The following is a 23,654-nucleotide window of genomic DNA, read 5'->3' on the forward strand; positions in this document are numbered from 1 at the left end:
ATTATGTTGTCTTTCATCAAGCAATTACCAAATCAAAAATGCGTGAAGATCACAAGAACAAGAGACACAAGATGTAGGCACTCAGCTAAGGCAAAACCCCTCTCCAGGGGAAAACCCAGTCAAACTCTTTTTCAATAATCCAACCAAATCAAAATAAGACAATCCAAGACCTTTAGACCTAGACAAAGACCTCTTCCAATCACCAAGTTAACCCCCCTTCCAAGTAGATAGATTGTGTCAAAGTCAATGAAAGTATCTTTCTTCAAAACTGCTTCAATCTAGAATTCCGGGCCCCGTGCAACTCAAAACTTCTGAGTTGCAGTTACTACAAAAATTTCGGCCCTTGCAACTTGCCCAAAGACCCTAGAAAACTTGCACGTGTGAGAGAGAGGTGTCCCAAAAGCTTTGATTTAGTCTTCTTTCTCCTTGACTTCGCTCTCCTCTTCTTTCTCTTGTATTGCAGATCAAAGTTGTGGATGATAGGTGCCAAATAGGTCGAGCTCCTCTTCTATTTATACTGCTTCCACAAGGTCAAATAGCCCCAATCTGGGCCAACTTCTTCAAGGTAGGGTCGACTTGGTGAGGAGGTGACAAATGACTATTTTGACTCAAAAATAATTTTCTTTACATGATACAAAAGCCCAAGAAGGGTCTAATAAATATGACAATGACTCTTATGACTCAAGAGAAACCCTAGAAGCCTACAATGGAGGCTTTGACCTAATAAATAAATAAAATGAGCATGAAACCCATGCTTAAAAATAATTTTCTTTTTCTTCTTTTTCAATTTTACAATAAATACGTAATGACAATGTACAATACCAATTATGAAGACCGACCATACTTACATTTTCAACACTCCATCTTAACCAGGGAGGTATTCATAATAGGTACAAGGATGTACTCAAAATGACATTGTTCACTGAAGAGTTATAACATACACAATTCCAGGGATATACTAATTGCCAAGGTATCCACACAACAGGGACTAAGGTGTCATTTAGGGATTTGCCACTATAGGTACCATTAAGCTACAACCATGGTATCCATCAAGCAGGATACCATGTAGGCCTCCATTCCCTTACATCGACCGTCACATGGATCTAGGTATCAACACTAAATCAGAGCTCCAACCAATACCCTCCCTCTGGGATGTAGACATCAATTGAGATCTTAATACTAATCAAGTGACAATGTCCTCCCAAGTATCGTCATACAGGCAGTTCTATGGCACTTCATCTCTCTTTCTCAACTAAGTCAAAAATATCCACCAATTCGAGCATGCTTCTAAAATAAACTAACTTCTTGTTGGGAAGAGATTTCGTCAATACATCAACTACTTGTTCATCTATTGGCATGTATTGTAGCTTCAGGGCCCCATCTTGAACCAAAGTTCTATTGTCGTGATACTTGTTGTTAATATGCTTAGTCTTGGCATGGAACACCGGGTCCTCAAACATTTCGATGCTGCTTTGATTATCATAATTATAACTGTGGGATCCAAGGGCCCTCCAAATAAATATAATAGAAGTTTCCTTAACCAAATGACTTCTTTTCCAACTTCACAAGCAACAACATATTCAGCCTCAACACTACTCAAAGAAATCGAATCTTGTTTACGACTCATCCAAGAAATCATAGCGGATCCCAGACTAAAACAACCACCAATAGTGCTTCTTCCATCATTTTGATTGGCACCCCAATATGAATCTGTGAAATTGGTTAATTTGACCTCCTTTTCATCATACTTTAGACAATGATGAATAGTCCCACGCAAATACCTCAAAATATGCTTGGCAGCTATCCAATGATCAACGAGCCAATGAGCCAACCAACCCACGATTACATGTAGGATCAATGAGTCTAGAATCTGAATTTTTCAATCTCTTTAAATTTGTGATCGTTGGAGTTATCATAGGCTTGGAATCCATCATACCAAACTTTTGTAGAATCTTGAAGACATACTTTCCTTTATCAAGATAGATTTGTCTTTGTTTCTGCCAAACTTCCAAGCCCAAATAATAATGCATAAGTCCTAGATATTTCATTTCAAATTTTGCTGCCAACATCTTCTTGCATTCTTGAATTCTATGCTCCACACCTGTAATGAGTAAATCATCCACATATAATAGAATAATGACTGGTTCATTCCTTACTACTTTGATGTAGAGATTTGGGTTTGCAGAGCTTTTGACAAATCCAATCCTTAAAAGATAGGCATCCATTCTTGCATACCAAGCTCTAGGTGCTTGTTTCAAGCCATATAGAGCTTTCTTCAACTTGCAAATGTGAGATTCCTTGCTATGTATCTCAAAACCTTCTGGTTGTTCAATGTACACTTCTTCATCTATGGTCCCATTTAAGAAAGTTGTTTTGACATCCATATGGTGGATGTTCCATCCCATGGTCGCTGCTAAAGAAATCAATGATCTAATGGTAGTGTACCTGGCTGTAGGAGCAAATGTTTCTTCATAGTCTACTCCTTCCTTTTGAGAGAAACCCCTTGCAACAAATCTTGCTTTATATTTATCTATGCTCCCATCAATTGCATGTTTGATTTTGTAGCTCCATTTAGATGTGACAATAGACTTGTCGTTGGCTCTAGGAACAATTTTCCAAACCCCATTCTTCATGATTGATTCATTTTCTTCTTGCATGGCTTTCTTCCATTCATCATGATGAGTGACTTGATCAAATGTGGTTGGTTATGCTGCAATTAGTTTCGACATATAAGTTGCATATCCGAAGTACCTCTTTAGTTTCTTGCTTTGTCTAAAAGTATCTTTTGCTGCTCCATGTCCTTCGGCATCTTCAAGTGTGGTTTTTAACCAATTTGGCCTCTTCTTTACTTCGGGAATGATTGTAGGTTGAATGGGTTCACTTGGTCCTCCTTCTTGATATGTAGGTGCTTTGTCAAGTTGTTTTTCTTCAAAGAGTGGGATGTCTTCTTCATCAGATTCAACAGGAATATCTTTAGACTTCTTGTATGCAAGATTTTCATCAAATATAACGTCTCTGCTAACTTCAATTCTACGACCTTCTTTTATGTAGTTTCTATAAGCCTTTGATGAAAGGCTATATCCAACAAAGATACCCTTTAAACTGGTAAAGTCCAACTTTTTTCTTTTATCTGTAGGAATGTGAATGTAGGCAGGCAATCCAAAAATACGAAGATGATCTACACATGGCTTCTTTCTTGGGAATGCTTCATCTGGTGTCATATTTTCAAGAATTCTATGAGGAATTCTATTTTGTATATATATTGTTGTCATTGTTGCTTCTCCCCATAAGATTTTTGGAAGGTCTTGATCAAATATCATGGTCTTGACGCATTCTTCAATAGTCCTATTCTTTCTTTTTGCTACTCCATATTGTTCAGGATTATAGGGAACTAGGAGCTCCCTCTTAATGCCTGCTTCCTTGCAAAAGGATATGAGTTCCTTAGATGTATATTTACCACCATTGTTAGATATAAGAGTCTTTATCTTTCTTTCTGTCAAGTTCTCCACCTTTGATTTGAAATCCTTGATTTTTTCAAAGACTTAATCCTTAGTTTTGAGAAGATAAATCCAAGTCTTCCTAGAATGATTATCAATGAAGGTCACATATTATAGATGACATCCAAGAGATTTATCTACCATTGGTCGACATACATCAGAATGAATGGGGTTTAATACTTCCTTAGACCTTGAGTCACTACTTGAAAAAGGTTTCCTAGTATTCTTCGCCAAATCACATCCCTTACATACTCCTTCATGATCCTCCTTTAAGTTGGGGATGCCTTTTACCATTTTGCTTAAATAGGGCAATATCTTATAATGAAGGTGCCCATATCTTCTTTTCCAAAGTTCAGAGGGACTAATATCCATGTGAACAGAGCTTGAGGAGAGTTTGTTAAAAGTCTATATAACCTTCCTTCATGAGTCCCAATAACCCTTGCGTTTTCAATACTAGTATTTTCCATCTACAAAAGCAATCCTATCTCCTTTATCTTCTAGATAAGAAATAGAAAGTAAATTCTTTTTAAAACCTGGAACAAAGAAGATGTCGTTGAGATGAAGCTTTCCACTATCTTCTAGTCTCAATGATGTAGATCCAAGACCTTTCACTGCATATCTATTGTTATCTCCATGCTCCACTGAATGGGATGATGATCCTTTTGATAAAGTTTGTAGTTGTCCACTTTCTCCTGTCATTTGTCTTGAGACTCCACAACCAATGATCCATGCATTGCCATCATTAAATGTACCTATAAACGCTGCTATGAATCCTCCATTCTTAATTCTCCTAGATAGATTGTAGATGATATTGACAACATAGCTTCTTGCAACTTCTAAAAGATATTTAAGGGTATTGAGTTCTATTACTGCTCAAACTAGCAGAGGGTCCTAGAGGGGCACTTGCTAGGTCAAGAGCAACAATGAAGCTAAAGCCCACTATCACCAAAGCTAAAGCTTCCTACTCTTTACGAACTTTCACCAATGGGAGAAGACCTGATATATAGAGAATCACTTATGAAGGATAGATCAACTAAGATGGATGTGAAGTGATCTCGGGGACCCTTTCCTAGAAGAGACTCAAGAGTGGGACTTGCTTGCGCTTTAAACAAGGTACAAGGTTCTCTAGGATAAGGGAATAGGGACTTGAGGGCTTGGATTAGGGAATGTGACTTGTAAAGGAGCTTCCAGAACCCTAAAATCCTTGTGGAACTTGGTTTCCCAAGTGGATTTTGAAGAGTTGACTTTGATAAGATGTGGGACCACACAGGACCAAGTGGACCCAGGTTAGGTCAAGAGAAGGGAGTTTAGCAACCAATGATGATTTGACCTAAACAAAGAGAAGGGGATCAAAGAAATGATTTTCACTTAAATGTGAAAAATGATCCCTATGAGGAACTAGCCTAGGGAAACTTCGGGTGAAAGCCAATCTCGAGACTAGGGCTTGGGATATCTCACAACCCCATTGTTGGAATTTCCTCAAATTCAGAGGAGGCCTAGGAGACACACCAACACAATAGAAGCCAAGAGATCGAAGTTTTTCTATGGGTGGTTTGTCAGGAAAATGGTTCCTTAGGAGCCCTAATGTGGCTAGACCAAGAATAAAGGAGAGGTGAAGAAAAATAGTTCTTTAAGTGATCACCTTATTGTAGACCAATGCCTAATCCTTTGGGGAGATTGGAGCCAAGAAGAATATGAGAATGAACTTCATTTCTAGGTCAAGGGGGCTTCAAAGACAACTTCGCTTGTCATTAGGGCAAAGGAGAATGACCTAAAGCTTTTACACTTCGTTTTGCAAGGTAAGATGGCCCGTCAAGATAAATTCAACCATAGAATTATCCCTAGGAGAATTCCTTCAACATACATGGCCCATAAATAGAGAGATGTTATCTACAAACATAATTCCACAATTTCACTGTAAATGCATGCAACAATTAGCCCTAGTATAGCGAAAATCTCATCATCAATGCATGTGACAAAGTAAAAGAAGAAATAACATTAAATTTGTACTTACATGTAAGAGAATATATCCAACCATCAATAAACTTGCCAATCAAGAAGCTCCAAGATAAGAAAAGATAATCCAAACATCAAAATTCATCCATGCTCCAAAATTTCGTCCACCAAGAAGGAATAGCAAAAATATCTAGAGAGATACAAGTCCAAACCAAGTGATGATGAGAAATGAACTCTCATCATTTGTATTTATACACTCCTAATGAGTTCGATTTAGCTACTTGGGCCTACATTAGCCCCTAAAATAAAATAATGTGCAAATAACTAACTTTTGGTGACAAGCTGACCAAACGAGCTCATAAACAAAATAACGAGCCTCTCAAGAGGTCGAATGATCAATAATACATGTCGTTGGGCCCTCTAAGAACCCTGATGAAGTCCATAAGTACCATAATGATGAATAGGACTCCCAAAAGTAATGGACAAGGGGTTGGCCCCTTGTTCTGCACATAAACCTGTGGTGCTCCCAATGGGTGTGAGGGCACACAAGTAACCTCATGGGTCTCCAAGTAGGTCGAAGATCCCTGTAGACCATCTGTAAGGGCTAAGATGGTGGTGTAAGTAATGCCACATCAGTATACAAGTCCTAGGTCATCTGCTAATTGCATGGTACAACTGTGGGGCTAACTGGGCATGGTGAACCAGGTGCATCTTCCTCGTCCAATAGGTGAATCTCGAACAATCTCTGAACATCTCTGGGGATCCATGGAGTGTTGTCTACTGCTGTGGAGGCCCATGGTTCTCAACACACACCCTACATGTGCCAATGTAGCCTTCTGGAGGATTAGGATCTCGCATAGAGAGACCAAACCCAAAGTGTAGATCACCTGCAATCCTGTGTAAGATTTAATGCATCCCCTAGCCTTCCAGTACAACAAGTCATCAAGGAAATCGAGTAAACGAGCTTACAAACCATGGACAATAGGTGGGTACTTCATAATGACATGCCCTTCCAAATTGGGCTTTGGCATGTGCTAATGTCTCCATGCTCCAAATGGGGTTAACCAAGTATCCTATTAGGTGGTTTCTACTTCTAAAGGGGATAGCATGTCCCTGGGCCACATGCTGTGGTACAAGGATAGCTAATAAAAGGGGAGCCCACACTTGGGTATATAATGTATAGGAGGGAGCAATCGTGGTACATGAGGCTCCTCGACCTTGATTTTTCCACCCTTCTTTATATGCCTTTTGCCTTTTATGATTTTTCTTTAATTGATTGTTTGGGGCTCAAGGGATAAGACCATGATGTGTGAGATATAGCAGTGGATACCCCCTTTAAGGTAGGGCAGTTCATTGCCCACTAGGGGTTGGGACAATCATGGGTTCTCGAATGATAAAAGAGGCTCATCTAGGGCCTGTAGGAACTAGGGCGATGGCCATGATGATGGGGTAGAGCTCATGTATTGGCTTTTTCCCACGTGCTAAATGTGTTTGTCCTGGGCATTTTTTGCATTTTGCGGTATATTTTCTTGTTGAATGTGGCCAATTATTCTTTTACTTTTCTTTTCAGCTGCATCAACCTCTAGGGCATCATTCCAGGCCAAACCCAAGGTGTGGGCAAGGGGAAGGGGAAGGCTAACCCTATGTGGACCCAGTGGAGGAATGTGGACCCAAGCTCTGTTTTAAGAATTGGCCGGCTTGGAACCGATTTGGCCGAGTTGGTCCGAGTCAAGCCCTCACCGGGTTGACTTGGCCATCAAACTGGTTCGACCGAGTCCGAGCCTACTCGACCAGCTCGGTAACAGTGGCCTGAAAACTCAAAAAACAACAATTTTTTTTTACTCGCTTTTTGGTGAAGAGATTTGTGTTAAAAGCTGGTGGACACTTGAATTCCATATTAGCTGATTGTTTTCATAGGTTGTTTAATTGTTAACCCGACTTCCTGTGGCATGAATCGTTTAGTGCTTGAAAATAAAAAGTGATGAGTCTAGCACTGACAATTTGATAGGATCTAATGTTGTGAACTTTTTTCCAAGAACATGAAATCTCCTGTAAGAATGGAGCAAGACATCTGTTGCCTTCATTGTATAAAATTCCTCAAGGAACAATGTGAAGTTCTAAGTAAACAATGATACTATCTGAGAACCATGTAATAAAGAGGGCACATGAAATTGAAATGCTGATCAGACATGTGATCCTAGTTAGAATGTTTATAGGTGCAATTCTCTCTTGGAAGATGGCAATTTATCTTTATACATATTACAAAGTTGATGGTAACAAACTTGAAGTTGCCCCAAGGGCTCCTAAAATTGGAGAATAGACACAAAATATTCTATGGAGTGTAGATGGGTCTGTCATCACTGCATGTAGATGTGGATGCAAAAGTTTTGGCTTTAGGGATCCTATATCTTGATCTGTAGACTTTGTCACATACAATTTGCTTTTGTAGTTCACATACAATTTGCTTTTGTAGTTCTTCTCATGAATACATCTATTAACATCCATCTTGGTGAGATGGTCTAAGATGATTGATGAGGGTACATGATTAAAAATGAGTTACAAACTATGAAGCATGTAGATATGCTACTAGTGGTTGATCTAGATGATCTTGGCTCCTCTGGTAGTAGCCACTAGCCAGTAGTACTGGTCACAGTTTACTTTTGTTGTAGAGGCCATTTCTAGGCTCCTTGGTTATGTGTTTTTGTTTTGATCTCTATATCATCATGATGTATGTATTAGACAATGCACTGGGTGCCATTTTAATTTTTGATATAATGGATATATTCATGAGCCTACTTTGATCATATGTTGTCTTCTATCTATATTCTAATGCTGTGTGTTTGGAAACATGAATGAAAATCTTTAAAATTATGTTTTTTTACAACAAAAAAAATATTTAATGTATTTTTTACAACGACCGAGTCATTGAAATCGAGCCGGCCGAGTTGATATCGAGTCGGAGTCGGAGTCAACCCTTGGTCGAGTTGGAGTCGGAGTCGGAGTTTTAAAGCATTGGACCCAGGTGGGGGAAATGATGAATGGGGTTATAATGAGTGGAAGGGGAGTGATATATGTGGATAAGGGAGCGAGACCACACAACCAAAATCAGGGTTTCCTATGTAGTACCATCCCTAAAGCCCAAAGGTCAGTAAAAGAGATCCCACGGGACTAGGGTCCAACGTTAACATCCAAAAGAGGTCTAGGGTACAAAAGCACAGACCTAGCTTGCTCTTTTCGCCAAATACCCCCATTAATCCATGCCCAGAAGTATCCATGATAAGAAAACTACAATACTCAATTACCAAATGACAAGGCATACTTTTAGGTTCGGGAGGCCCACCTTCAAACATACGATCATAATAGATGGGTGAGGGACCACATGGTTGGCTCACGGGGCAGAGACATGGCACACCGAGCTAGTTGATGGTTGCAAGGGGTTATTGGCCACTAGTTGAGGACCACCTTAAAGAAATTTTTTCTCCTAGGGATATCACCGAAAAAATGGTGGGTAACAAGTCCCATATTCAAATAGCTTTCCATTGATGAGAGAGATCTTCCTTTCGAGAGCGATTTCCTTCCTTCAAATGATAGCCAACAAAATGATCTTCAAATAGTCCTTCCTTCACCTTAGCTCTGATACCATGTTGAGAAATCAATGCTTGTAGTTATTAGGGTTTTGATTCCTCTTTTCTTCATAATTAATTGTGATGTTTGTTGTCTTCTTTACTTATTTATTATGTTGTCTTTCATCAAGCAATTACCAAATCAAAAATGCATAAAAATCACAAGAACAAGAGACACAAGATGTAGGCACTCAACCAGGGAAAAACCCCTCTCTAGGGGAAAACCCAGTCAAACTCTTCTTCAATAATCAAACCAAGTTAAAGTGAGACAATCCAAGACCTTTAGACCTAGACAGAGACCTCCTCCAATCACCTAGTTAGCCCTCCTTCCAAGTGGATATATTCTGTCAAAGTCAACGAAAGTATCTTTCTTCAAAACTGCTTCAATCTAGAATTTTGGTCCCCCTGCAACTCAAAATTTCTGACTTGTAGTTACTACAGTAATTTCGGCCCGTACAACTTGCCCATAAACCATAGAAACTCACTTGTGTAAGAGAGGGATGCCCCAAAAACTTCGATTGAGTCTTCCTTTGATTTATTTTTCCTTCTCCTTGAATTTGCTCTCCTCTTCTTGCTCTTGTACTGCAGATCAAAGTTGTGGATGATAGGTGCCAAATAGGTCGATCTCCTCTTCTATTTATATTGCTTCCACATGGTCAAATAACCCCAATTTGGGCCTACTTGTTTAAGGCAAGGCCAATTTAGTGAGGAGGTGACAAATGGCTATTTTGACTCAAAAATATTTTCTTTACATGATACAAAAGCCCAAGAAGGGTCTAATAAATAGGACAATGACTCTTATGACTTAAGCAAAACCCTAGAAGCCTACAATGGAGGCTTTGACCTAATAAATAAATAAAATGAGCATGAAATCCATGCTTAAAAATAATTTTCTTTTTCTCCTTTTTCAATTTTACAATAAATACATAATGGCAATGTACAGTAGCAATTATGAAGACTGACCATAGTTACATTTTCAACAAGCCCTCTGTAAGTTCTTCAGTGCATTCGAGAGTTTACCAAGACCACGGAAATTTAGAAAAAAATATGATCGACCAAGATTTTGCTTTATCCTCCTTGAGATCAGGGGAGTTCAAATGGCATGACCTAACTTGGCTTTGATACCTTGTTGAGTTTTCTACAAATATGAACATAGAAACCAATATTTTGATCCGATAATTACTACCTAATAATATTCATGCAATTTATCTTATGCCACTGATATTATTGAGCAATTATACACAAAAGATTTTAACAGTAATGCAATAAAAAAAGTAAGATCATAAAGAGAACCATGCACAGTAGCGACAACAAACTTTTCCTCGGGAAACCCAAACTTAAAAGAAAACCCAACAACTCTTCTTCTAGGCGAAATTTTCTTCAACAAGGTTTACAAATCAAATTGTCTAGAAATCTGTGCCAAAAACCATGTCCAAACTTCAATCATTTCATCATTTTCTTGCTCCCACGAGTGTCTTCTATAGAAGATATATGATGACGAGTGAGGGATGAAATGAAGTATCACATCATGTGTATATATACAAGTTGAATGGCTGCATTTATTTCAAGGGACACACCCTTTCATGGTGGAGCCGACTTGTTCCTTTTGAGCCTACATGAAAGCCAAAAAAAATTATTTTATTTTAATTTCCATAATTTTTCTACGCCGACTTAGGAGGCCTCTTGGCATGCGGGAATACCTCTTGATGCTACACAAAAATCAACACTATGCAACTTGCACATCATCACATGGTGATTGCCTATCACCCAACTTTTTTTTCTCCTTGTAGACCCACTAATTTCCCAGTTTTCCTATAATCCATTTTAGAATCTGAAACTACTTGATTTAGTTCTAATTTCTCATTTATTCTCACTTCTCTCTCCCTGTTAACAACATGGTTTATACAATGATCAAAAAGCAAGTATGCTTTTGCTTGGGTATAAGAGCTAACAAGCAACAATTTTGAATCAATGACATCAAATTCACTCTTTTTTCTTTTCTTTTCTAAGTTACCTTATAAGCAATAAAAACAAAGATTTAAAAATGTCTTACCTTTGGTTTCCTCTTGGACCAGGCCTCTCCTCAGGCGGGACTCCCATCACTCCTATAGTGGGACCTCTATTTATCAAATACATCATTGTATGCATTGCTTCCACCAAGTAATTATTTGGAAGTGGCTTTCCCTAAGACATATTCTTCGCTATTCTTACAACCATTAATTCTTTTCCTATTGGATTCCCTTTTTTTGCAAAGTTAGAAAATGCATTTGCTATAGACAATTCCTTATCCTTATTTTACCTTAACTGCAATCTTAAACTTCTTAAATGCATATAATGGATCTCACTTTTAACTAAGAAAATAAATGTTCTTTTGTGAAAAGTCATGGAGGAGAATTTTTGGCACCAACCAGTGATGACATATTTATTGGACCACATATATCTGAATGCACAAGCTCCATTAGAGAAATTTTGAGGTCTAAAATGGGCCTCTTAAGGAATATTATAAAATAATAGTGGAAATAATAAAATAAGATTAAATTACCTCATCAAGTTTTGGAGGGAAAAAAGAAAAAGGAAAAAAGAAAACTACTTTTTCAACTTATCTCCCTATGATTTTACTCAAATTTCGAGCGGAAACACTCTTTGGATGTGGAATTTAATTTTACATCCAAAGAGTACCCATGTTGCATACTTTCGATGGACCCTACTACACGAAAAATGTGAAAGACATCAAAAGACATGCCATCCAACGAGTGCTCCTACTCGAAATTTACCCTACTACACGAAAAATGTGAAATACATAAAAAAGGTCCATCAAAAGTATGCAACATGGGTACTCCTTGGATGAAATGAGTGCTTTCGCTCGAAATTTGAATAAAATCATAGGGACATAAGTTGAAAATACGAGTTGAAAAAATAGGTTTATTTATTTATTTTTATTCTTTTTACCTTTTTACTCTAAAAACAGTGAATCATCCTGCATGATTGACATCATCTTATTGAATCCTATTGATTCTTATAAAGTTGATTTTTGTTGTACATTTTTGTTTTGAGACGCATTTTTTACCTCAAAATTCTCTAATGCAACACTATCTGTGCTCCCCAAACTTCATGCATCAAAAACCTCTGTGTTCCCTTGAGAGATATGCTGGACTGGGACATATGTCTTCCTCGAGTATAAGGTCGACCAATGACCATTTTTATTCCTTCACACCGTAGAGTCCAAAGATTGTGTTACCATGACACCCCCTTTTGCCTATGTTTCCTCTCTTTTCCTACATTTGCCACCTAAATAATGCCACATCCAATAGGTTTTGATAAAAGTAAGTAATAATATGTCTTCTTCTTCATGTTTGATTATATGCCCTATTGTTTTGTTAAAGAATGCAATTGGCTACAGAATTGGTCCATTTCCACAGCTAATCCAGATTTCTGTAGCTGTTTCCATTGTTTGCAAGGTTCAGAAGCTCTATGTCAGCAATGAAGTATACAGATAGATAGGGAATGGTCCCATCATGCATTCCTTCCTACCCCCTTGAACCAGTTCATCAAGATGAACACAGGATATCACGGTCAAACCCCAAAGTCAACCACAGGATCGTCGCCGGAACCGAATCCGAGTTTCGTCAAAACCTTATCGATTTGCTTTTGGAATAACAAATCAAAGGTTTAGCTATATAGTTAGTTAGAATAAAAATTATCTAGGCTTAAATTACTCATGACTGTTATGCCAAAGACTTGTTATAAAAACTATGGCCGCACTGTTTGGTGTGTGCTAGATGATGTAATTTTGAGACAGTTTGTTAAATTTCGTTTACAGGCAATAGAACTGGTTTTGTGTGTGTATGCGTTGCGTTGATTGGAGATTATGGACTAATCTATGGACGACCCCTACGACAGTGACATGCCTTTAACCAAATGCAATTAGATTTCTTTTCATTCATTTGAATACTCTGTTTTTGTGTGAGAAATGCAGTATGATGAATTGTTGTATGCATGAGTATTTTCATCTGCGTTATACCTAGATTAATTTGCTATTTGAATTGCTTTCTACCTGGGACAACATGGTTCTTTCATTTGCTTCTTATTTAGAATAGTCTAATTGTGTTTACTCCATAAGTATAGATACTGTTTGGAATATCTTGTTTGAATAAGATTGAGTAAGTAAAAGAGTGAGAGCCTTCTTCTTAACAATTGAATTCAGACAATACTTCTTTTCAGTTTAATAAGATCTTGCACTTAGTGAATTAGAGCTGCAGCCTAAAGACTCAAGACAAAAATCCCAAAATAATCTAACACAAGTAGATGTTAGAAGCACTCCCATATCATCCATAAACTAATTCAATAGAGAATAACTCTTAAGAAACTAGCTAATAACTTTACGGATCGAGACATTAATATAATCAACAACACCATCTCCATAATAATCTTAAGTTTAGACCCTAATAGGAACATAGCAACATAAGGAATAACTTCTAGCACATATAGTGCATCTGTACTTCATTAGTCTACGCACCCTGGTTGACAATTTATGATTGACAAATTAAAGACATTAACACTGAGCAGCGAGTAGACTGAGCACAATGTAGCGACAGAGGGAGAGTTCAGTCGGATCTTGTAGCGACCGAGCACAATGCAGCGACCTAGGTGGAGTTTAGTGGGAGCATGCAACGACTGAGCAGACCGAGCGATCGAGCAGCAAGAACAGTGCAGCGACCGAGCAACTGAGAACAAGGGTTTCGATGTCCGTGTCAGAACGCTCAGAGGGACCCAAAGATTCCAGGGGAGGTTTTCTCATTTTCTTTTCCGTCTCTTATGATTTGAGTTGTGTTTATTTCATTTAAACCAACAAAAATTAATTGTGATCAATATAAAACCAAAACAGAACATAATAAAACAAATATGATGGCTAATCCGGAGGACCCAAACGAAAGTTTGTTGCTCTTAAGAGAGTATTCCAACATAGAGGAGACACAAATACCACTCCTTAACATAGTAGGAGACAAAGTTGCAAACTATTCGATTACTGTGGGGGGGTAGGGTACAACGGTGGTTTGCAATCTCAAGTGCATCAAGTAGGTGGGAGCTCTTATTGGAAACACAACCTTCAGCTCATTAATGGAACTTCATTTCCTCACCCTGCCATAACAGTGGAGGATTCAACAGGATCATGGGGTTCTTCTATGGCAGATTTTCTTTAGAAGAGCACTTACAACACAGACGAGAGATTGGTTTTTGTAAACGCAAAACAATATAAGGGGATTTAAGGTGTAGGTAGATCCAAAAAATTCGCAGTGATCCTGCCGAAGTAAACAACATATCCAACAAGGTCTCTCAAACCAGTGTAGGGCAAAGAGAAGCTATTAAGGGTCTCAAATCAAGTCTGAACAAAACAGAGGGTTTTGTAGCAAACAAAGAAGATAAAAGAGTAGATAAACATGGCAACAAAGGCCTATATAGTCCCACATCAACACCATTAATGTGGTCATCAGGACTATATGTGGAAGAGCTCATGAGCATGAAAAGGAGACTCGAAATTTTAGAAGCGAATAAGTGGTATGAAGGCAACAAAGTAAATGAAATTGTGAAGTTCAAGGGCAGATTAGAGAGGGAAAATAAAGCTCTTAAGGAACAAATCGCAAACATGCAGGGTAAAATTGAAAAAGGGCAGCAAGAAGTGGTTGCCTTGAAACAAGAATTAGAGCAGATAAGGGTAACCGACCTTGAGAAGTCAGAATTGGTAAAAGAAGAGGACACAACACAAATAAAGGAGATTCAATTAGCATTGGCCGAATTGGAAACTAAAGAAAATCAACTAAAAGATCGAATTGAAAAGGCTAAATCATGGTCGCAAGTTGTAAGTGGGTCATGAAACAACAAAAAAGGAATCATTGAGAAGCAAATCAAAATTCAAATAAAAGAAGAACAAGACAAGCAAGGCAAGGCTACGATATCATTATCAAAGGGTTGAGGGGCTATGGGGAAAATGAAAGGACTGACATATTAGCAAGGGACTTCCTGAAAGATCAATTGAAGCGGATAGGGTGTATTCATCAAGCAAGTAGGATTAGAAAGAAGGTAGAGGGAGGAAGAGATAGACATGTAAGAGTTATCCTGAGGAGTATAGAGGATAAGAATACGATCCTTAGAAATAGAGGATTGCTTAGAGGACACGCATCTACCTGGATGAGGCTTGACTTTTGCTCAACAAGATCAACAAAGAAAGGAGTGGGAAAAGTGAAAGCAACAAGAAATGAGGGAAAATGGGCATGGTTGAAGAATGAGAAAGCTCAAATCAGTGACCGGTTCCCAAATAAGAAATAGGAAATAGGGGCCCCACTAGATTGCTTACAGTGAGTAAGTTGGAATTGCAGAGGTTATCCATGGAGAAGAGGTCTAGGGTTGGGGCCCATAGCAGAAAGGAAGGATATTATCATTCTTGTAGAAACACACGAGCACGATGGATGCAAGGTTCCAGATTTTGAGGGTTACAAGAAGATTTCAGTTTGGAACAAAGGAAATGAGACAGGCAAAGGACACGGGGGAGTCACAATGTTAATAAGTGAAAAATGGGGTGGAATTGTAAAAGTAGAAAAAGAGGATCTGAATAAACAATACATTTGGCTGCAAATAACAAAAAAGGAGATTACTTTCAGGTTGGTGGCTTGTTACTTTGCCCCAAAAAACTCAAAGATCTATAAAAGAAGAAATTTAGACAACGAAGACCCATATGCCTCATTGAAGAGATATATCTTTATTCAACCCTCTTGGGGAAATATTGTTAATAGGTGACTTTAACGCAAGGACAGCGAACAACCAATCCCTCCAATTGAGCAATGAAGAAAGAGGAGAAAACAATCCCCTATGGTTGGAAGAGGGGGGTGGTGAACCTTGGGAAAGGGATTCACAAGATGAAAATGGGGTGTGACACACTTTGGGGCAGAATTACTGGGGCTCTGTAGTTTGTTTGACATGGTTATTTGCAATGGAATGAGAAGGTGGCCGACTTCAGGAGGGATTATGTAATCTGCTCCCAAAGTTTCACCACTAGACTACTGAAGTTCGATATTGGGGACTGTCCTATTGAAATGAAATCTGACCATGCCCCTCTATTTGTTAAGCTTGATTTTGCCCATAGTAGTCCACACAATAGGCAAACTCTGGGAATACAAAAGAAAGCTCTTTACAAAGGAAAAATTCTCATAAATCAGGAAAACAAGGAAAGGTTCAATGCTGCTCTTAAGCAGCAATTTCAGACTATAGAGCATGGCATGGTAGATAAGACAACCACTGAGGCGGGTTGCCATGTTCATTGCAGTTTGTTGATCCCAACAATTCATAGGGCCTTAAGTGCATGCAAAAGGTCCTGCCCCAAGAAGGGAACTACAAGTACTTTTCTGGCAAATCCATGGTATGATGAAGAATGCAAGGCAACCAGGAGATCTCTAAAAGAGAGAAAGTGGAGCAAAGAAAACAAGAAGACATATGAAAAATTAGTACAATAAAAAAAGAAGAATATGTAAATGGAAGAAGAAAGGAGTTAATCTCTCTTGGAAAGCACAACCCCAAGGGATTTTGGAAAGAGCTACAACAAAGGAGAAAGCAGACTGAAAACAATATTACAGGTGGCCAATGGTTGGAGTATGCAAGGCTCCTCTATGAGCAGGTGCACGAGAAAGATACCCCCTCCCACAGTGAACACTTTAGTGGAACTATTCACAGAGGATGATATCAAGCAGGGAATAAAGAATTTAGCAAGCGGTAAAGCAGAGGACATAGATGGGCTTAAAGCTGAATTCCTAAAATGGGGAACGGAGCTCCTTTCTCCTCATTTAAAAGGAATTTTCAGTGGGATCATTTAGGACAACTTTCCGGGAGATTGGACTACTAGTGTGGTCATTCCTGTCTTTAGGAGTGGAGATATCAATAACCCCCCTAACTACCACACTATTATGGTCAACCCCCTCATGGGCAAGCTTTTTGGGAGCATGATAGAGCAAAGAATCAGCAGTTGGGCATAAAGTAAGGGAAAAAGGGCAAAAGGACAAGCATGCTTTAGAGACAAACTATGGACATGATGGAAGAGTTGGGTATCCCAGATGAGTATAGAGCATCAATTCATAGACTTTATGAGAAGGTTAGAGCTAAAATCAAAACAAGTGTAGGAATGTTTGAATGTTTTGGTAGTGATATTGGTGTCAAACAGGGATGTCCTCCATCCCCCACTTTGTTCGGTTTATATATCGATAAACTAGAAGCTTGGTTAAGCAAAGCGGATGGAGAAGACGTTCATCTAGCAAGCTACATGGTAAAGTTGCTTCTATACGTAGATGATCTTATCCTAATCTCAAAAACAACGCATATGCATGGATTAAGAGAACACTTAAAGGCCTTAGAATTTTGCCGGGAGGTGGGCATGCAAGTGAACATTAACAAGAATTGAAGGACGAAAAGAATTCAAGGAGGATGGAGAGCCTCATGCTTACTCCAAAATAGCTGCAGAAAAGCTGAACTTTGGGATTGGAAAACCAAGAAAACCTTTTTTGGTTTGTTGGTTGGGCCGGTTGTTCTCTATAGTTGTGAAGTATGGGGAAGCAGCATGTCAACTTGCAGTGGAGGCAGTTAGAAAGAATACAAAAACATCTAATTACTAGCAATCTCAAAGTTAAAGCCACAGTCCCATACGAAATCCTTTTGGTTGAAGCAGACACTTTTCCATTGGAGGCAACGACGATAACCAGGTTAATAAGCTATTTAAATAAGACTAGAAACATGGATAACCAACGTTGGCCCAAGATAGCTATGGAAGAGGGATTAGATCGTAGGAAGAAAACTTGGATGAAGCAAAACAAAAAGTGGTCGAGTAAGTGGAATATCAAGCTGCATGAGTGCCCTAGCACCAATGAAGAAATAAAAAAATTTGTGATGGAAAAATTTAAGACTGTCATGTGGACCAATCACAATGGGCGTAAAAAAACATACTACATCAAAGAGTTCAATCCAACTTGTGACCATGGTGAGAAAACATATTTAGGAGCAGCTATTAAAGGAAAAGCAAGGGTGCTAGTGGCACAGTTGAGGACAGGGTCACATCACCTTAGATGTGAAACTGGCAGGTGGAAGAACCCCAAGGAAGTTTGGGAAGAGAGAACTTGCATTTTCTACCATAAGGGTGTGGTGGAGATGGAATGACACTTTGTCATGGAGTGTGCAGCATATAAGGATATCCACATTCAATATGAAAACAATCTAAAGGTTGACAACATGCACCATTTATTTGACAAAGATAAGATCAATCAAATTGCTAGCCTTTTAGTCAAGACTCATAGCCGAAGATCTGACATCAAAAGGAATATAAAGATGAGTTAAGGTTGTTATTCTCTGGGTCCCATAGGCTGCTCAGCCTCGTGGATGTCATTAAAATCATTCATTTATTCTAATCGAAAGAGAAACTGAAAGCTTTAAAAATGCCTATAACTTTTATGCGAAAGCAAGCCTGACATGAATTTCTACTCTGGATACCAACTCTTGCGAATTTGTCACAACCTATATAGCCTGTGGTCCTGTACTTTTGAAGCCATAATCTTCCAAGTTCAGTTGTCCTGCACTTCCCGTGTACTTACCTGCTGTCAACAAGACATGCCAACTTTTCTAGGGACCTTCCTGTCATTCAGTTTGGGCATGTGGTAAAGCTCTCATATTTTATGTTACAGCTTACAAGTGAGGTACTTGAGTTTTGGTTCTGCCATGCATGGGATGGTTATGTGATTCTGGGCATATTGATATTCAGAATACTGACCATTCAATACATACAAAAGGATTTGACTTTACTAAAATACTGTTAGCAGTATTTGTACTTTTTAGAAAAGGAATCTGTTTGGTCGGTAAACTTTGGTAATATATGTAAAGCAATAATGTAATAAGAAGGACGAACTCTTTCTCATTTTCACCAGTCGTATTCTCTCTTACTGTGAATGTCAGTTTTGATTCATGCATTGAAAAGGCTTACAGACGTGACACATCGCTGTGCCACTCGTATCATCAGATTACTCGTGTTGTTATATGGGCCCTTATTGCACAGTGGAATTTGCTTTGAGTATTTTCAATTGCCATGGAATATGATTGCTTTGTACATGTTTAATTGTTGGGTTTTAATGGTTTCTTTTGAATACTTGTTTTATTATGCAGGCTCCATATACGGATCCAAGAACCAAAATTCGATTCGCCAATGTTGATTTTTTCAAGCGCATAAGATACCTTCCCGAGGAATATATTCAGGGTTACTTGGCTCTTAGGAATGCCGCGGTTGTATTGAAATAGCTTGAATCCTTACCTCGAAAGCAGTCATTTCTGCATTACAAGAATTCATAAGATATTCTGTTTCATAAAATATTCTTTCTAGGTGCTTGTATATGAAATGCTATGAATTTTCTTGTTCTAGCTATACTATGTTTTAGAATCTTAACTTTTGAGATGGAGAATTACATGCCCAGGGCGGCCCTTTTGCTGTTGTATGTTGATTCTTTACCGTGTTGTACCTGGGAGTTCTTTCAGTTCCCTTGGTTCTGGCGTGGTTTAATCAGCATGTTTACATTTCTTCAAATGCTATGAATAATAAAACAACTATTATATTATCATACTGGTAGCTATTTTAGTCGGAAAATGCAGTGGTTAAAATTAATGACTTAAGGTCGATGTAACACTGATTTTTGTAATCTCAATAAATGGAATGGAGGAGAGCTTTTCTTGAAAAATGAGCTCGTTTCTCATAACTCAGCATCAAAAGCTCCTCAAACTGAGATACCACAGGAGGACAGGTATGCTTGTTATCAAAGCATAATAAAAGTCGAGAGTTCCACAGATTGAGTTAATACAGGTGTTAGACAGTCATTGTCGTTACCAGAACCAAATTAAGAGACGAGGATTGTATCGGTGCTTTTTGGTTTCTGATTCTCTTTGGTGTAGTTGAAATGAATGCCGCATGTTGTCTTCGGGGCTCTGGGAGAACTAAGGTGATCATTCAATGTGAAATTGTTCTAGCGTCGTTGTGATGAATGGGTTAGGGCTAGATAGGTTTTTATAGATACAACAGAAGAGAAAAAACGAGTACGTGTAATTGGTCAGGTTATGAATCATGCAGGCATGGTTATATATAGTCTACTAACCAACTATTAGTATAATGGTACGGAGGAATTCAGTGTCAGCGTCATGTAGGCTTTTGTCCGTGTTTACATCAATCAAATACAATCAGTTGGATTCTCTATTGAGGTTCATTGTCAATGATAAAATAGTGAAGCGGAGTTTAATGGGGTCATAATTTTGTTTGGAAAAACCATGGAAAACAATGGAAGCCACAATTTTGTTCGGAAAATAATGGAAATTTTGAAAAAATACGGTAATTTTTTTTGGAAGTCTAGGTTATAGCAGTTAAGCTTCAAGATTTTGGGTGCCCCACGTGTTTTTGATGGTACTGAATCTATTTCCACCATAAAAAAATGATTCAAAGTTTCAAACATTTTCAGGATTAAATTTTTGAAATTCTTTTCACCAGATTTTTGATGAAAATTTCGCCGACAAAGACAAAATTGTAACCTTAGTAAACAAGGCAGTGAATGCTGAAAAATGTTCATAAAGTAGAAACAGATGTAATAGAACTTTATGAACTTTATGGTGTTTGTAAGTCTCGGTGCTTTACAACAAAACTGATATTGATATTAAAATGCTTTTGCATGAGTGAACCTAATTTGGTAATTATAAAATTTATAGTTAGTGAGAGCTTCATAAACTCCCTCCAGAATGCTGGTAGGATTCGATGTAAATGGCGATCAATTCTTACAAATATTTATTTGTGATCAAAGCTATCCATGTTGTGTGGCATGGAGTATCTTGGAGTATCTTTTTAATCTAATAGACATTTTAATATTCTTATTTAAGATTCCGATGTGTATTTGTTTGTTTAAATTTAAAAGTTGTTGATGGCGAGTCATTCATTATGTATGGTATCACTCCAATCATGTAAGATTCATGGGCAAACAAAATAGAAAGGCTGCCAATGCATCATTGTAAATGAATAAATTATTTAAGAAAAATTACCAGCAAGCAACAACTACAAAATATGATAGTAAAATAGTGAATTCTTTTTTTTAAATTTTTATATGACATGGATTTAAAAATGTAAGGAAGGCCGTGGTGATTTTGTAATGACAATGAACAACCACAAAACATGATACAACAATGGGCTTTATTTGAACTTTTTAGTTTGATAATGAGAATGGATTTAAAAATAGTGATGATTTTGTAATGGCAATTATAAATATGATAATGATTTTGCAATGTAGTTATGTCTAACTAGTGTGAGAAATGTGACAAAATTAAGAAATGCAATGATATTAATGATAAAAAGGTGATGATCTCATGACATGTAATTGACAATTTGATGGCCATTTTAGTGATGGGTCAAAACCACCAGATCTGCTCCAAAACCGTTGGATGCTCCCTTCCAGTTGCTATGCGTGTGTCTGGGACGACCTGGACGCTCTTAGGACTACTCTGTGCGAGCATCCGGTGGCCGACACCTTCAGATCTGCCTCGTAAAGCCTGGACACTCCCTTAAGCTTATGTGCCAACATCTAGGGCTCTCTGCACGTTGTCTTTACCACTGTATGCTAATGCCTAGGGACTAAAATGCCCAGTTCTGTGCCAGTGTCCAGGAATGAGAAAACCCTAGATCAGAGCCAACTTTGATCCTGTGATTTCAAACCCTTGCACGAACTCCTTCCGTCAGACCTGTGCGAACCAGGACAACATAGAAGAATAAAAGATGGCTTGAACAATTTGTTGAAATGAGTTAGAGTTCACTTTTATTTATAGGCTTTCCTGAGGGTCCACTTGGGGTTGAGGGCCGACCCATTCCATAATACATGTATGAACAAAATAATTCAAAACTTAACTTTCTCTTGACCAAATTGGGTGATATTTAGGTCAATTTTGGTCCTCTCGAAAAGAGGAATTTATTGCAAGCATCATCTCGGTCATCTGAGATGTCAAATGTGGAATTTGACCCTGGTTGCAAAAATTAACAATTCTTCCCCAAACCTTCCATTTTCTTGAATTTGTAACATGGTGTGCCGAAAATTTGTAACATGGACTCATTTTATTTCTCATAATCCTTAGTCCATTTAGGAAATGTTAGGGTAGTTATCCCTGTGAAACCCAACTTGTTGATGAAAATACCTTCTTATTTTTTCCCATGATAAAAATCGTAATTTCATTGCAACTTAGGAAGGAGAAAAATTACATTTTGTATATGCTAGAAGCATTCAATATGAGCAACATTGTAGTCTTGTGAGCACGGATTGAAAGTCTCTCGACTCTAAAACAAAACAAAAATAAAAGCAAAAACAAAGGAGGAATTAAGTGTTATAATAATCACTTAACTTTTCTTTCTTTTCTTTCTTTGTTTGGACCTTTTGCCATCCCACTTGAAGGTGGATCAACATGTACAATTGCTAACTTAGTCACAACCACCACAATGGGGTGTTGTTTATCAGAATCCAAACTTTCTGAACATGGACTCTTTTCAAATCCACCAACCCATCCTCTTTGTGCGCCACAACTCCATGATTATCAGATTCAAGGATATTTTTGTTTCTACAACATTTTGCATGGGTTGTGCGGGTTAGTTACTATTTTGAGTGCTCATCTCATTGTTTTGGGAGGGTCCTCCTTGATTTTTCTCTTCATCGTTCTCCGAAAATTGGGATCAAAAGGTTGCCAACCTTTTGTTTTACATACCTGCACCTTTTTCTCTTTTGGGGGCTTTTTGGCTTGTGGACAAGAATCTCGTAAGTGTCATGTTTGGAAACATGTACGAAATCTAAATGTTGTTTTTTCATAATCCAATGTTTGGATCCATTGATAGGATCTATGTTCAACAATATACAGTTGGTTAGACCTTTTCTTAGGTCTATTTCTACACAGATACGTTCAAAGGTAAATAAATCTCTCTCTATTCTTTCAACATCCATTTTTTTAAAGTGCCGAAGGTATTTCCAATGTCCTATAGTACCTTGTGATGCCAAAAAGGAAGAGGAAAATTTAGCAACCTTACCCAAACTAGTATCTTTGTTATTGCCATTGTTGAAGATTCAAACTCTAGAAACCAAGGAGCGATGAAGAGGCATGCTGTTCTCTAAAACTAAGGCCTTTCCTTCAAGACTTTCTCTAAATATTATTGGGAGTCAAACTGTACTATAAAAAATCCTTTTGAACAAAGATAAATGTCATAGTTTTTGATCCAGGCTATAAAAAGTCATTGATGCAGTGCTTTAGATCTTGGCCAAAATCCATTAAATCTACAAATGGAAACACTTGACTAGAGAACATAGAAGAGATGATTTACCTCTTTATTATTGACATCCAATGCTAGCATTTGATCCAATTTTCAACAATATATGGTCATTCTTCCCCAAACCATCCGTTTTCTCGAATTTGTAACATGGTGTGCCAAAAAATTGTAACATGGAGTCATTTTATTTTTCATAACCCCTCAATCCATTTAGGAAATGTTAGGGTAGTT

At 38.0% G+C, this 23,654-nt stretch overlaps 1 protein-coding gene across 2 annotated transcripts in view; it reads left to right on the plus strand.

The window, feature by feature from the left end:
• Nucleotides 1-19,713, plus strand: part of LOC149180371 (protein EIN6 ENHANCER-like) — a 159,621-nt gene extending 139,908 nt beyond the window's left edge. For both annotated transcript variants that reach the window (XM_089416087.1, XM_089416086.1), the window contains one exon: nucleotides 19,265-19,713. In XM_089416087.1, coding sequence (XP_089272213.1) covers nucleotides 19,265-19,328 — 64 coding nt within the window. In that variant the 3' untranslated portion in view covers nucleotides 19,329-19,713. The remainder of the gene's footprint in view (nucleotides 1-19,264) is intronic.
• Nucleotides 19,714-23,654: the final 3,941 nt, after the last annotated feature.

The sequence above is a fragment of the Pinus tabuliformis genome, chromosome 3_2, assembly GCF_031772625.1.
Source record: "Pinus tabuliformis cultivar Carrire ecotype Pingquan chromosome 3_2, CPIR1, whole genome shotgun sequence".
In the NCBI taxonomy this organism is placed as follows: Eukaryota; Viridiplantae; Streptophyta; class Pinopsida; order Pinales; family Pinaceae; genus Pinus; species Pinus tabuliformis.